The following is a 15,300-nucleotide window of genomic DNA, read 5'->3' on the forward strand; positions in this document are numbered from 1 at the left end:
GATCTGATGCACAACTCATATTTACCTCCAAATAAAATTAATTTACTTCAAAATAAAAATCTCTTACTCATGATGAAAGGCCTTGTAGAACAAGTCTAGCTCAATGACTCTTTCAGTGAGCTCATGGCACTGCAGTGGTTTCTTCCTATTAGGAGAAGTTAGATTTAAGTTTCTTAAACCAATGACAAAGTGTATAATAAAATTATTGTATTATCAAGCAGACAATAGTATTTTTTACTTTTTTATGTTTTACATATAGTATACTATTTGTCACCTCACTTCTTACAGAAACATATTTACGATGCTAATCTAGGCCACATCATCAGTGATATTACCTTTGGTCATAGGGTGTTTTGGGTCTTTTGAATATAATACAACCACATTCTTATTTTACTTACAAACATTTATATAATTCACTTAATAAATAACTAAATTAAAAGTTGTGTTTATGTCAGTACTGTGTCCAACTCACAGTAAATGAAGCACTTTTCTTGTTTTCCAACCACTGAAAGCCCTTTTACAATACATATAAACGTTCACCCGTTCACACACACATTAATACACACGCAAGGTGCCAACCTGCTCATCAGGATCTAATCTAATGCATATTCACACACTACTGGCACACCCATCAGGAGCAATTTGGGGTTAAGTATCTTGCCCAAGGACACTTTGACATGTGGATTGGAGAGCCGGCAATCGAACTGCCGATCTTCTGATTAGTGGACGAGCTGCTCTTCCTCCTGAGCCACAGCCAGTGAAAAATAAGATTTTTTCTTTTCTAGCATTCAAGAAAACCTCATTCCAGCTAAGGAACACAGCAAACAATTCCATTCCGCAAAAACACAGCTTTAAGTTTAATGCATAATACACTACAAAAAGAAATCAGAACACAGAACAACACATAAAATGAAAAAGAAAATGTAAATGTTTTTTGTGGAGCCTAGGGGAAATGATATACATGACCTGCATACAATAGCAATAACTGGAGTAGATGGTAGAGCTAGCTTGGTTAAATAACAATCTAATAATACAAAGCAATTACTTTTATCAGTGTGCCACACTTGTCACCAGATTGAGCATCTTTTTCACCTCTCTTTGTAAAATGATTTCTTAAAAGCCATACAAATATACTATCTATTGGATTACTATATGGAATTCATTTCACTCTTGAGCATCTGGTAACAGATTTAGTACCAAATGTTGAATCTGATCCGCATGCATTTGCACTACTTTCTTGTCGCATACAAATAGGTCTGATCACGATGACTCCCCATGCATAGCTGATCTTGTGTCTCCATAGTGCACACACAGGCTTACAGCTCAGACACTGTGGGGCGGAGAGTGAGCCAGTGGGAGAAATGAGAGAGGGCCTGCTGCTGAGCTCTGCCTCTATTTATTCTTGATCGGTTCAGCAATTTTATTCATATGCAAATGAGAGCATGACATCATCTAGTGATGTCTGAGCAGTGAATATCTACTTTCCTGGGATGGTAGTTGGCAACACTGAATGAATATGCTTGAACTTGCTGTTGTCAGCATCTCTGTGGTGCAGGGTAGTGGTTGTATTTAACTATAAATAATCCAAGGTCCAATGACCAAACAGGGAAGATCCAAATTGCCTAATGTCGCTCTAACATAGGCTCATCTCCCTCTTTTTTTTCAATATACTATCTATCATACACTCACTCTTACTTTCAACCTACCAATCTTAGTGTCATCTCAAGCACTGTTCTGCTGACACACACAGCATCAGAAAAAGAAAACAACCTTTTGCTTCCATACCAATACAGTTATTCAGCTTGTTCATGTAATATACATAGCTGACTGCCTTTTGCACTGATGCAACATTGATGAAATTAAAAGATGGTATGTCACCTCTGCTCAACATACAGTAATGTACTGTGGAAAAAAAGGCTCTCTTTCTTTGAAGTTTGTCTATGCTGGGCTGTTATGTGCCGTGGTTTTGATGATGACATAATTGCTGCCACAATTAGTTGCAAGGATGAGAGCAGCACAACACATTTAAACAATGTGGAGGGTTTATTTAAATTTAAAATACCTCTAGTGGGTGGTCTACACAGATGTTCCTGATGCGCTACACTGTTATCTTCAGTATCAACAGAATTTGGATAAGATATCTTAATATACTGAAAATATATATGCATGTTTCAAAATATCTGCATTAAACTGAAGGATTTTCTTCTGACCTACCCCTGTTTGCGATTCTCTTGGATCCACAGTGTACTACTGTTTAACAGTCTTACACCACTCCATCAGGCTAATCATCCACACAATAGGGATGAAAGAGATTGTGAATATTTAATCAAGAATTTAGTAGCCTGTTCTGACATTAAACTTTATTGAATGAATCATATTTTCCTTTTGTAGAGCCGCTTTTGTAAAGTAAGATTGCACTAAAAAAGATCAGAACAATCCAAATAGGCAGCTAAATTCATGAAACATGCTCTACTTCGACCTTTCCTTTAACCTTTCTTTAAATGAGCTTGCATTTACTTTATAACCTGTCTGAAACACAAAGTTTGGTGTGATGTAGAGGAAACTAGGATATTATAGCTTTTATTTATTCAGGCACACTGCCAATTTTTATGGAGATTTTTTGAATGTAATAGTGTTATGGCGCATTGAGTTTCCCAATGAAAGAATGCATAATGGACAGGCAGATTGATAGTAAATGTGAAATACATCAAATATTACCAACATATCAAAGTTGAAGAATATTTTCCATCTCTTGAAATATTTAATTGTAATTTTTTTAAACTCTTAACACTGCAGAATTCCAATAAAAACAAAAGTTGGCAAGACAAAAGGAGACTGAAATACCCTGTACTGCCACATAATTTCATAACGGGGAATGTGCAGGAGGCAAGCTGTGTCATTTTTCATTTGGGGAGGACATGTTTGTTGTTGGCTAGGTTTTTGATGTTGGTAAATTTTCCTTTGGGATTGTTTGGAGCAATACTACTATGATTAAAGTTTGAGAGTGGCAGACTCCAAATGCTCCCCTGGTCATTGGTGAGGCTGTGTGCACATTATTGGTTGTATCTTGTTCTGTTGAGCATTTGTTATTAGAATAATTTTCATTCAGTCAAAGATCAATGAGGATGACACAGCTTTCTGCAGCATCACATTTCTTTCCTTGTCACATGTGAACTCAAAGTCCCTGGCAGATATGATTATTCAAATTTATGCCACTTTTGTGGGTGTTTTTTTTTTTTCTTTTTCTTTTTCCTCTCTTTCCAGTCAAAGAAATAGCTCTCAAGTATGGTTCTGACTTACAGGGAATGTTCTTTTGTTTATGACAGACAGAGGATTTTGTGTTTAGCATCTCATAGGTTTTGAAGTTCCTGTTGATGTTTTTATAGACTGTCACATTATTTGTGTTCAAAATGCACTAAATATTCAGTTTGAGTAGGAGCTGTGCGTGATGTGGTGAGTATTGTTGTATGTATTTTTATAATTCAGACTCAAATTGCTTTTTGCCAGGCAGATGTCTGATGAATTGATTTAGAGTAGTTTCATTCGATCAAAAAGCCCTTTAGACAAAAAGAAATGCTAAGATTATCAAAGAAAACAAAAAAGAGCATTTCATAACAAGATATTTATCCTGTGTTTACGTATTTTTTCTATTTAATTATTGATTTCCCAAATTCAGTTAGCAAATGTTATTCTCCTTAGTGAATTACCTATACAACAGGAGTCATTTGGGATTCATCATGTGGACAGTAGGAGCCAAATCAACCACCCTACAAATAATGGCCCAAACACTTCATTTACCAAATATAGTCTTCCCACATCTTTGATATCTCCATTATTGCTAGTGCAGTGCCCATTCAGAAAGTGCCTGTTCAGAACTGGCCAATTGCTTCACCTCCAGTCGCTATTTTGCAACACATAGAAAAAATTAATACATCTGCCTAAAATAGTCTAAAATAAGGGCTGCAAAATAATTACGTTTATTTATATATTGGACTCTTAGATTTTTCTTATTTTCTTTACCTTTCTTTGTTCGGGTTTGAGCGGGCATGTTTGCTCTAAAGATTTGTGCTTTATCTGTAGTGACACTTCATAATCGCCAAGGTCTCTGAGCATATGGGTCAAACTGGCCTTGAACTACCTTTGGAAGTATTTCCTTCATTGTACGCATGTAGCTACAGTCACCTTGTATTGGGCTCTGCGACTTCTAAAACACAAGTGACCTACACTCAACCATGTACCTGAACGCCTTCTGTGTAGTCACACGTTGATGATATGCTAAACATGCTGCTAACGCTACACTTTCTGACTAGACACAAAGCTCTGTTTTCGCTGTCTACTTTTCTCTTTTTAAAGCACCTTTCTGACTTGGATCATGCCTCGTCTCTGGTCTCTCCCTGACATGAATGAGTCAGACGGCAGACCCCTGAATCTTCACCCTTCAACCAATTGAATGAACAGTTCAAGAGATGTGTCAAGGGAATACATACATGCATACATACATACATATATACATACATACATACATACATACATACATACATACATACATACATACATACATACATACATACATACATACATACATACATACATACATACATACATACATACATACATACATACATAGGCCAACAGAGATTCCTTCCTTCATTAGAGAGATGTACATATAAGCTAGAATTGTCTTGTAAATTGTGGGTCTCGTTGAGGCCCAACAAACATGATGGATATATGTTCTTCCTCATAAAGGATTTCCAAAGCTGGTTTTTAAAATATTATAAAGCGTTGTTTAGATCAATATTTGCTAACTTGCAGCTTTTTCTTCCTTGCTGTTTCTGAAGCATAACCACATTTTTTTGTGAGTTATTGCTGCCAACTGAGCAACAAACAAAATTAATTGTAAAGACTTTTACTCTACAGCGCTACTAGTGGTCAAAAAATTAACCAGGTCCCTTTAAGCAGATGTTCATGGTTAAAAAATCCCAGCCATCACTAATTTTTAATCAGTCCTTGCATTCCGTTTCTACATTGAAATCTGTATTCTTAAAAGATTTGCAACCAATGTTTTCTCATTAGTTCCATAGTTGAGTCAGCTGGTCCACCCAGCTTAAAGTCTCATCCAAATCTCCTGAAGCAATGTGTTCCACACATAGCAGAGATAAACACACCTAAAACAAACGGCTATGGGTGTGGGTCACATTTCACATATATATTGAAAGGTATATTTGTTCAACGCAAAATAAAAAAAATTGAAACCTTTCAGCGAAATGCCAAAAGTAGTGAAAATGCCATTATTTGCATAGCATGAGGAATTGTATGTATTTTATGATGCTTTTAAAATCTATTTTTAATACCAACTCTTGAATATTGTTTTGATATAAAACTGCACATGTGGGTGTGAAATTGTTGCCTAGCAACAGCTGTTGTAAGAGCAAGAAAAAAGACAAGTGCTGTGAGGCAAGACGCTGAGAAGAATTTCATAGTAGCAAATTTCAGAATGGCTGAAGGGTCTGAGTGCTATCTCTTTACATCACAGAAAATTGATGTAAAGTCTGAGTTGAACTTTTTCCCAGGTCAGAAACACTTCGCTGTTCCCCTCTGTCAACTCGCCCAACAATATGTATGCTTAATGAAGTACTGACAGGGCTGTTTGGTGTTCATTCTTTCACTTTGCATTTTAGCACACGTGAGTACCCCATGCGTACATGGTTATAGGTTACTCAAACGTGAAGTAATCACTGTAGTAATTAGTGTTTTTTCTGAATACTGGGTAAAGAATTCAATTGCGTTTGAAAAGTAATTAGTAAACAGCAATTGATTACATTTTCTGAACTATATCAACAGTGGACAGAACCCATCTTTAACACTTTCCTACTGGGTCTCAATCTCTGGAAGATTAATGGGAGAAAAAAATGATTTTGGGCAAGTGCCATGCCTCATGTACAACTGGGTGAGAAATGAGATCTTAATATTGAGCATTTTGTTCTTAAATCCTCATGCTCTTGACACAATGCCAAATCCCATGCAGTGTATGTTTTTCATTCACACTGTATTCAGCGTTGTATTACCCCCATAAAAGATTCATTGAAGAAGCAGCAGCCCTGCCTGCTCACTTGGAATTTCTTTTGTGAAGCCCCACATTGCCAAGAGGCTCGCTGTGTGCTGTCTAATTGTATTGCTGGAGATATAGGCTAATGATAGAGCACAGGCTACCCAAATTAATTGAGGTTTGCCAGTCACAGCACAAATTATGCAGCAAATGCTGCAGTGCTGCGTGTGAGAGAGTCACTGCACCAGAGCCAGAGCAGGCATTACAGTCAATATAGGTGTAGATTATGGTCTGATAAAAGGCTTGTTGTACCAACAGATCCCTCTTGACATATTGTGCGGTAGGTGCTGAGGTGTGATATGGCATTTTATTCTGTAGCAATACATGATAATTAAACATATGGGAGTTTATTTTCTCTCTTTTCAGTCATTTCTGATGTGTTAATCTACAGTATGTTATGCTAAAAAGAACATCAAAGTAACAGGTGTCACCACTCTTCCTTATCTATGTAATATGTGTGACCCATTTACATCCTACACTCAATATCTGCTCGCAGGTATAAAACATTGCAGGGCATGTAGTCCCTAGTTGCTAAATTAATAGACTCTTGACTCCAAATCACTAAATGATTCCCAAATTATAAATTCACCACATAACATGTACTACATTATTATTAGCATTTTGTAAGGTTCGGAATTATGATTACAATAATAAGCCATTTAGAAAAAAATTTACATCTTGCCTATCAGCTGGTGAAAACTGTTGCAAGAGCACCAGCCCAGTGCATGATGTTTTACTGCCATCTGTTGCCAATACTTTCAGATGTTTTATGCAATAGTAATATTTAAATGATGACCCCGCCCGCTGCCACCACCCCCACACCCCCCACACCCCCAGTTATGAATGAAGTTATGAATTCTCTGCTGGGTACCGTAAAGGAAGCATGTTACAGTAGGATTGTAAAGACAAACACCTACCATCAGTTTTAACAAATACCATTGGGTAAAGGTGCTGTGCTGAAAATATTTGCAAGGTCCCTTAATGTTGCCGGTAATATTTCAGTTGTGATCCTCAGGAAAGTTGCAGTCGTGCAGTTGCACTGAATTAGTCACACAGCAGACAGTCTAAATGAGGATGTTAGGGATGACAAATCACTTATGATTAGAGCATTAGCCAGATGAAGAAATGCATAAATGATGATTGAGTAAGTAAAAATGATCACAGCCATATTGTGGTTTTGTGTATTTGGAGAGAAATGAAATATTCATACGGTTTTTGTTTGTTTACCTCAAGTTTGCTATTGTTGGTCCTATGAGACCCAGCGCTGAATGGTGCACTGGGAGTCCAATAAGAAATTACACACAGCAGTGTTTCATCTCCGTATTAGACAAATCCTGGCCTTTTTCTCTACTGATTCACTCATATGTTTGTTTGTGTAATAGAATCCGTAGTGGTTCTTTTCCGTCTGTATGTCTGCCTGTGTGTGTGTGGTGGTGATGACGATGTGGGCCTGTGGGGCATATTCCCAGCTATCCAGCTACTAGACTAAGTAAAGAAGTCATAGTCATCTTCATAAATAGTCATCTTTGCCTTAGAGCAAGACCAATGTAAATTAGCCTGGTGGAGCATTCACTGTGCTCACGAGAGCTCATCAAGTAACATCATCCTGTTTGCTTAGTGAGCATGCTCTCCGTGTCTCACAGGGACAGTCTTTGCAGCATTAGCAGACCAAATAAAAAGCTACTGTAGTAAGCACCAAAATATGTACCGACTGCCTTCGGCAAGAGGGTGTTTTGTAGCAATATTGTGATGTTTCATACCTCACCAAACAGCCCCCCCTCTTTCTTTTTTTTTGCACAAACACATGGATTGCAATATTTCAGTCTTTTCATTAGGATCTTGTTATGTTCTTGTGCAAATAAACAGCGGGGCAATGTAATATTCTGAAATCACTCACTGATCACGTACGGTTGTGCTAATGTCAGGAGAATGACCTCAGTCACACTCCCAACACACAGTGGATGGTGATGGATGTCTCCCCTGGACATTAGGTTGTATTTCACGTTTGCAGTCTAAAATTTTCCGTAATTTATCTGTGTCTGTGTGCGTGTGTGTGTGTGTGTGTGGACAAAACAGCTCTCGTGATTTCCATACCTGTAATTAGTCCTACCTGAAGTTGCATGCGTGTGATTGCCTCAGGGAGGCGTCCTGGAAGCCTGTTTCAAATTAGCAGGAGGGCGATTGCCCTGATTGTTTCCATCTGGCCATTAAAGCAAACATGTGAAGATTTTTCCTCATCAAAAGTGATACAAAAAAATGGTTGAATAGCGTTTGCAGATTTGCAAATAACCACAACATATTACTTGTGTTACAGGTTTACAGGCAAATAGAGAATAAACCATTGGAACAAAGTGCATTATGTGGATTACTCCTTAACAGAAGCATCTTTATGTGTGCGGCATGTTGTGCGCAACCTTTTGCATAATGTAAAGCCCTGTAAAGGGACTGCTATTGTGTACAGCGGATGTAAAGCCAATGATGAATTGGGGCAAGAGAATCACTTGACTTTGCCAAAGCTGAAATATGACACAAGTAGACCAGCTACTTAACATTATGGCTGCAACATTAATGACTAGTACAATTGTATTTTTCCCCAGAGAGACCGAGAGGGTCAAATGATAAAATTGTCTTCCTACTCATTAGGTTTATAATGTATATCTAGTCTGTGCCCTCATTTTTATCATTAATTAATCCTCAATGACATAATGGGTACCCATGATCATGTTTTTGCTGTGATTGTTTTTTTGTTTTTTTTTCATTATTATTATTATTATAATTATTATATGCTTTATTTGAAGCATTATCATGGATATTGGTTCTGACTGGTTATCTCACTCCATGGTTTATCGTAAATGTATTTACAGGCATGATTATGTGTATTTCATATCTGCTGAGGAACACAATTTAAGGAATATCACCACAGCACTGAGCAGAAACCTATTTCTAGCATTATTATTTAAATCCAACTGTGAAAGCCGTTCTCTATTTTTGTTGTCTCTCCTGGGTTTTGGGTGCTGTGAGGGGCACAAATGCACCGTTGCTTCCAACCCAATCTACCAGTGCATAAAGTTTCTCATAAAATAGTGTGTATTGTATACGCAGTCATACACAGTCAGTTTATAGTATAGTCTCAATGGTCGCATTAGCAGCTCCATTACTGTGACTGCTCCGTCTCTGTCTCCATCTGAATATTTTTCATGGTTTGCTGGATTTATTGTGAGTGTCAAATATTGTGGGGAGCATCATGTCTAACTGATCTCTGTCTGTTCTCTTTTAACAGATTCAATCTGCCTGTTGGCAAACAAGGGGGGCCGTGTATGATTGAAATAGCTGTTGTTAATGGCACAGCTCAGCGACTCCAGGAGTATGTTTCACACCCCGTGTCCAAGGTAACCTGACCTGCCTGCAGTCAAATCAACCCCATGTATAACCATTATTTTAAATTTTGATTTCCACTCTATAATAATGCCTCTTTCCTTTTACAGTGCAGTGTACTTACACATGTCAAAATGTTAATTAAAACAGTAATATGTTGTAGCATTCATGACTACCGCTATCCACATGCAAACTGTCAAAGGAAATGCATCTGATGTCATGTATTCACGTTTTTTCACAGATGAATTTGGAAAGAGAAATCAGCAGACAGTTTTTGTATGTGTTTCCTCTTTCTGAGAAATATGTTTGTCACTCTAATCCCTCATTTAGTACAACTTTTCAGGCACATGTTAGTTTGGGGTCACATCTCATATGAATTAGCATTGTTGATGTCTTTTTATTTTAGTTTTAGTTTAGCTTGTTTTTTAATTGAGAAGTTGAGATAAGTACAAATATTTTTGGTAATGTTTTGCATTTATGGTTCATTATTCAGCTACATTTAAAATCTACATACATCAAGGGCTGAGTATGCAACCTCACAATGCAAAATACAACTTTTTTGTTCCCGATGCCTTTACTATTCTTTGATTTAACAACCCTTTTATTTAAATCATAGTTTACTTATAAAGCTGCTTCTGATTAGACAACATTCAGCTTTTGAGAAGTTTGCCTTTTGTTCAAAGAAAAAATGTGACTTGTATATTCCTCTTGTATATTCCTCAAAAGTAAGGTATTGGAAAAATGTTTTGTTATCAGTACCAAAGCTCAGGTATCATATTTGCACTTCTGTCAAAGGATTTCAAACCGTATTAAATCCTAACAACATCTAGTTAGTTTGTTTATCTTAGCTTAAAGCTCTAAGCTGCTGCCTGTGGATATATAGTCACATCATTTAATGAGTTTATTTATTAATATTATAGTATTATTATTAATCACCTATACAACTCATGACAAATACATCATTAGTTACAGGTTATCAAAGTCAGCTTTGCCCACTGTAACTAACAGCAGCGTGCGTAACGAATGAGACACAGGAGCTCCCATTAAAAACATATGCACCTGTTACATTATTTGCCATGACGATCACACTTGGCAAGCATGTAAATAGCACTAAGCTAGCTTTCACTTGTTAATCACAGGCAGGTCTTTTTACTCTGGCTCATTAGTTTGATTAACAACACCTGTATTACAGTAGCTTTTAAATTAATAATTTTGTTTTCCGGTTTCAAAGACGCTGAAAGGGGTTCAACCTTCCCACAGGCTCAACATGCCTCACCTCCCTCAATGTGATTTATTTTTTCCTAATTTGAGAAGGCCAAGGTCTACCACGTTTTTGTTGCACATCGATTGGTGGTTGACTTATGCCAGCTTTCCTTCAGGTCTAATGTATAACAGGGGTTTTGAGATATAGTAGGATATGAATCCAGTTATGAATAAGATAACATTACACAAAAGATTAGAAGATTAGATATGCTGGGAACAACTGGAATATCATAAAAAAAGCACCAACAGGCTACATTGTGTAATGACATCTGAGAACTGAGGGTGTCACAGCACAGATTGTGAAGCCCTGTGAGGCAAATCTGTGATTTGTCATTTGTGATTTTTTGCTGTTTAAATGAAATTGATTTGACGTTATGAACCCACAGAGGAGCTTGAGACAGGTTGGCCTGGCGGCAAACATTAGAACAATCATGAAGTTAGTTACTGTCTGTTTCCAATTTAGACTGCGGAGTCTAATCACAGTTTAGCCTATGTCAGTGCAACATTTATTACATCTGTTACTAAAATAAGCTGGTATGTGTCAAATAGTAAGTCATTATAGAAACCCTTGAAGTCAGTAAACTGAGTCAGCGTCCCCTTTGGTAATTCAGTCTGTCAGCAAAGATACTTCAGAGAGACTTTTAAGAGGAAAATATGTTTAACTGTCTTAAATCTCAAAAACTATAGGAATGTGAACATATTACTTTTTTCTTTTTAAGGTTTTGCTGCTGCATTTTAACTACTTCTTGGTGCTTGATGCCAATTAACTTCACAGGTCCACTGTTTTCCTGGTGACAAGTCACTCGTCTGAGCTGGTACACATGAGTGAAAACAACAATATGTAGAAATAGAGACCACATTGACTGCTGCTTTCAAACAGAATTCAAAGATCAGTATCCAGCACTCGTGCTGTGAGTCCACTCACAAAGTCATGAATATTACATCAGTGAATCCTTCACATGAACTCTTCTCTTAAACATGGTAAACATACTTTAAGGCACCATAAAGTCATTCCATGTCAGTCCATAGTCATCATTCAGCTCCAGTGGCTCATAGCTGGTTATATCACATAAAATATGGTCTGGTTTATTGTAAAAGTATCCAGCTACATCTTTTATTTGAATCTCCAGCTTTGTTAAAGGTAGTTTTAGGGCTCTTAACTTTGCATTGATATAACATACACGTTCCTATGAAGCCTGTCACATTCTCTCTTTTAAATATGCATCAGTTATGTCATTTAAAAGCTCAGATCGAATTAAGCAGGCATCACAAATGATAATGTGGTCTAACACCTCACTGTCCCTCCAATGAACACCTCCACTGCAGCTGTCCAACACCTCTCCTCAGGCGCCAGTGCAGAGTCATGACGCATGCTACATTGGAGGGACGTCAAAGTCATATAAATTCTGCTTCGACTGATCTGAAATTAGAAACGTCAGATTCAGTACAATTTTATCACAGTGCCATTATAAAAATCACATTCTCTACAGTATATTCTTTAGACATAGAAAGGTGGACTGAGCCTCAAAGGCCCCCATCAGTAAGATTTATAGTTTCTGACACAGCCTCCCATAACAACAGAATCCTGTCTTGTCAGATCAAACTTCAACCATTTTAATAAATGACAAGAGAGGCCAGCATTTTTAAAGTGAGGTATTAAATGTAATGAGTAGTAGCATGAAAAGCAGCACTCGTATCTGCCACAACCAGATATGATAAAAAACAAGTATTCACATTAACACGCTTGAGTTGGTGGCAACTGTCAAAACAGAAGCGAAAGTGTTGGAATAAAGTGAGGCATACAAACAGGAAAGGCATTTATTCTCATGGGACTTAACCATGAGAGTTTCTAAATTATGTTTGCAAGGTGAGTATTTGTGATCTTCATTATTGAACCGAATCTACGTATTCATGAATTTAACAGAAAACCACTTTGACTAAGCGGTGGTAGATTTTGAAATCCACTGTTACCATGTTATATAATTTGAAAGAATGTGCATGGAGCTGTGATAGCTATCATCAATTAATCATCATGCATTCCAGGAGTATGAAAGTGTTATGTAAATCTTTTAAGTATTCAATATTCATATTAAGCGAAGGTCAACACTGTGATGGAGATCTGTATAATATGAAGTTACATGAAGTGTTCTTGTTCTACTTTAAAAAAATAAATGCAGCTTCACTTCAGAAGCAGAGACAGTTACGCCGTAGGCTGCATTTTCACCAAATCAGGCATTGAGGGGAAAGCCAGTCATCCCATTCAATTGAATGGAGGTAGTGTGTTTAGACTGTGGGGATGGGGACCATAAGAAACCACAGCAGTCCTGTGGGAAGAAGTTAAACCAAGAATCAACTTTTGCAGAGATGCAACCTGACATCACACTGGAGTGGCCAATCGTAAGCCAGCGATCACACTAATCAGAGCTGTACAACCCTGTCATGAGGGAGGACAAAGACATAACTAAGAAAAGGGAAGGACATTTATTTTCATATGATAATATTAAAAATAAAGTTAGGCTTTATTGATGGCTTCCCCAATTGCAAAGTTTGATGGCAGTTACATTCGAAGCACAAATAAACACACCCACACCTCCAACCCCGCAGGAAGGTGCCGCATTGCCTGATTTGGTGTGAATGCAGCCTCACTTGTTAAATTGTCCGTTATGGTAGGATTAGCTGCAAGTTCACAGAAATTTATCTGCATTCATTCTACTCAATTACCTTCTCATCAAAGAAAACTTGCAACATTGTTTTCAGATTACTTTACCTCTCTCTCAGTACAACTAAAAAAGAAAAGACATCACTGCAGTTTATTGTTGAAGTAAAACTGCATTAAGCTTAAGCAGGTAGCTGATGGTGTTAATCTTTCTTGTTGGTCTTAATATACAGCAAGGTCTCACTAGTGTTAAGATTCATTTTGATATATACACACCCTCTGATACTGAAAATCTGTTTTTACAGTAGCTGCACAGTTAGTAGGTGAAGTGGGACATATATATGATTCAGTGTGATTTAGTAAACGATAGAGTTGATCACTGGCTCTCTACCACTTATTTTTACAGGGAACCTTTGGGCCCATTTTTCTTGGGGATGTCTCATCCCACTGGGAGACGCATGATGGGAGTGCAAAGGGAGCACAGAGATTCACTGGATGTATCAGAGAACTTCAGGTCAACTCAAAGGAGATTTACCTGGTGGGTGAGGCAGTGAAAGGGAGAAACATCAAGAACTGTGACCCGCCTGTCTGCCAACACCTTCCCTGTCGTAATGGAGGAACTTGTGTCAGGTAGGTCACCTCGTACACTAATTAAAAATGACTAAACTACCTTTGAACTTGAAAGCCACCAAGAAGAAGTTTAACTAATACATTGTCTTTCTCCAAAAATATTACATTGCATGCAAGAAATTACCCCAAAAATGTGATGAACTGCAGCTGAATAGACTTAATGATGCAAACATGCATGTGTCAAACTAAGTGTGTTTACTGGAAATGCTTGTGCTGTAAACATCTCAGGTCTAATGTTATATCTACACATTAGACCTGCTGTTTCTCATTTCCTCATGCAGAGCTACTCAAAATTATCAAGCTGATTTTATTTATATTGCTCTCAGTGTATTCATTTGAAACTAACAGTACCGTGTGAAATATCTGATTTAGGCTCAATCAACAGTAACAACTGTTACAAAGGTTGGTTAATACTCAAGCATTGTTGTAAGTGTGTGTTGGCACCTGCTCTCCCTCAGTCCAACAACACTTCTGTTAAGAGTCAACATGATGAGAGAGGTCAGCTCATTGTTGACCATATCCTGCTTTTCTCCAACTTTCTGCTCAGTCCAGCATTTTCCATCCTCCTCCTGCTAATGACTTCTGGTTTGGGCTTTGACATTATATGACATTTAATACAGATAACAAACCATCTTGCCAAAATGTCCTTCGGCAGTTTCCTGGCAGAAGAGATAATGTATTACATTAACATACAGTGAATGAATTGGTAGAGCAATGTTTCCAACACAGAAATAAATCTTTAAATCCCCTTATGGATTAAATTTAATATTATTGTCCGTATCAAATATTTTTTCTGTGATTAGACAGACTGACAGAGGATTCACAACGTGTGATGATGATTCCTCTCAGTAGTGTGAAATAATGCAGTGTTAACTGAAACATGTAGATGGTCTACTGAGGCTAAAGAATAACAAAACAGATATTGACACTGCATGTTAAAGACGTTAAGAAGTAGTTGTGTCCAGCAAAGGTAATCCCTTGGCCAAAGTTAATCCCTCATGCTATACCAGATGTGTGATGATCTGTTCCTCCTTTATCTTTATCTAGCACAGCTCATCAGACTGCCATCACACCCCACTTACCAGCAATTTTGCCTGTCTTTTTAAGTATGCATTAACTACATAGATGCTCTTTCACCTTGGGTAATCCAGAAAATAGCTCCTCTAAATGGCTTCTTCATTGTGTTATGACACTATCAATTAACAGTTGCATTTATTAAACAGGAAATGAAAAAGGGCACCATGAATATTGGAATATGAATGGGTCCAAG

At 37.5% G+C, this 15,300-nt stretch overlaps 1 protein-coding gene across 1 annotated transcript in view; it reads left to right on the forward strand.

Annotated features, from left to right (window-relative positions):
* The window catches only part of eys (eyes shut homolog), a gene marked incomplete at its 3' end in the record, with an annotated part of 165,495 nt that overhangs the window by 124,698 nt on the left and 25,497 nt on the right, over positions 1-15,300 (forward strand). Inside the window, 2 exon segments of the mRNA XM_062430919.1 lie at positions 9,387-9,495; positions 13,807-14,030. Coding sequence (XP_062286903.1) covers positions 9,387-9,495; positions 13,807-14,030 — 333 coding nt within the window.

The sequence above is a fragment of the Scomber scombrus genome, chromosome 12, assembly GCF_963691925.1.
Source record: "Scomber scombrus chromosome 12, fScoSco1.1, whole genome shotgun sequence".
Lineage (NCBI taxonomy): Eukaryota > Metazoa > Chordata > Actinopteri > Scombriformes > Scombridae > Scomber > Scomber scombrus.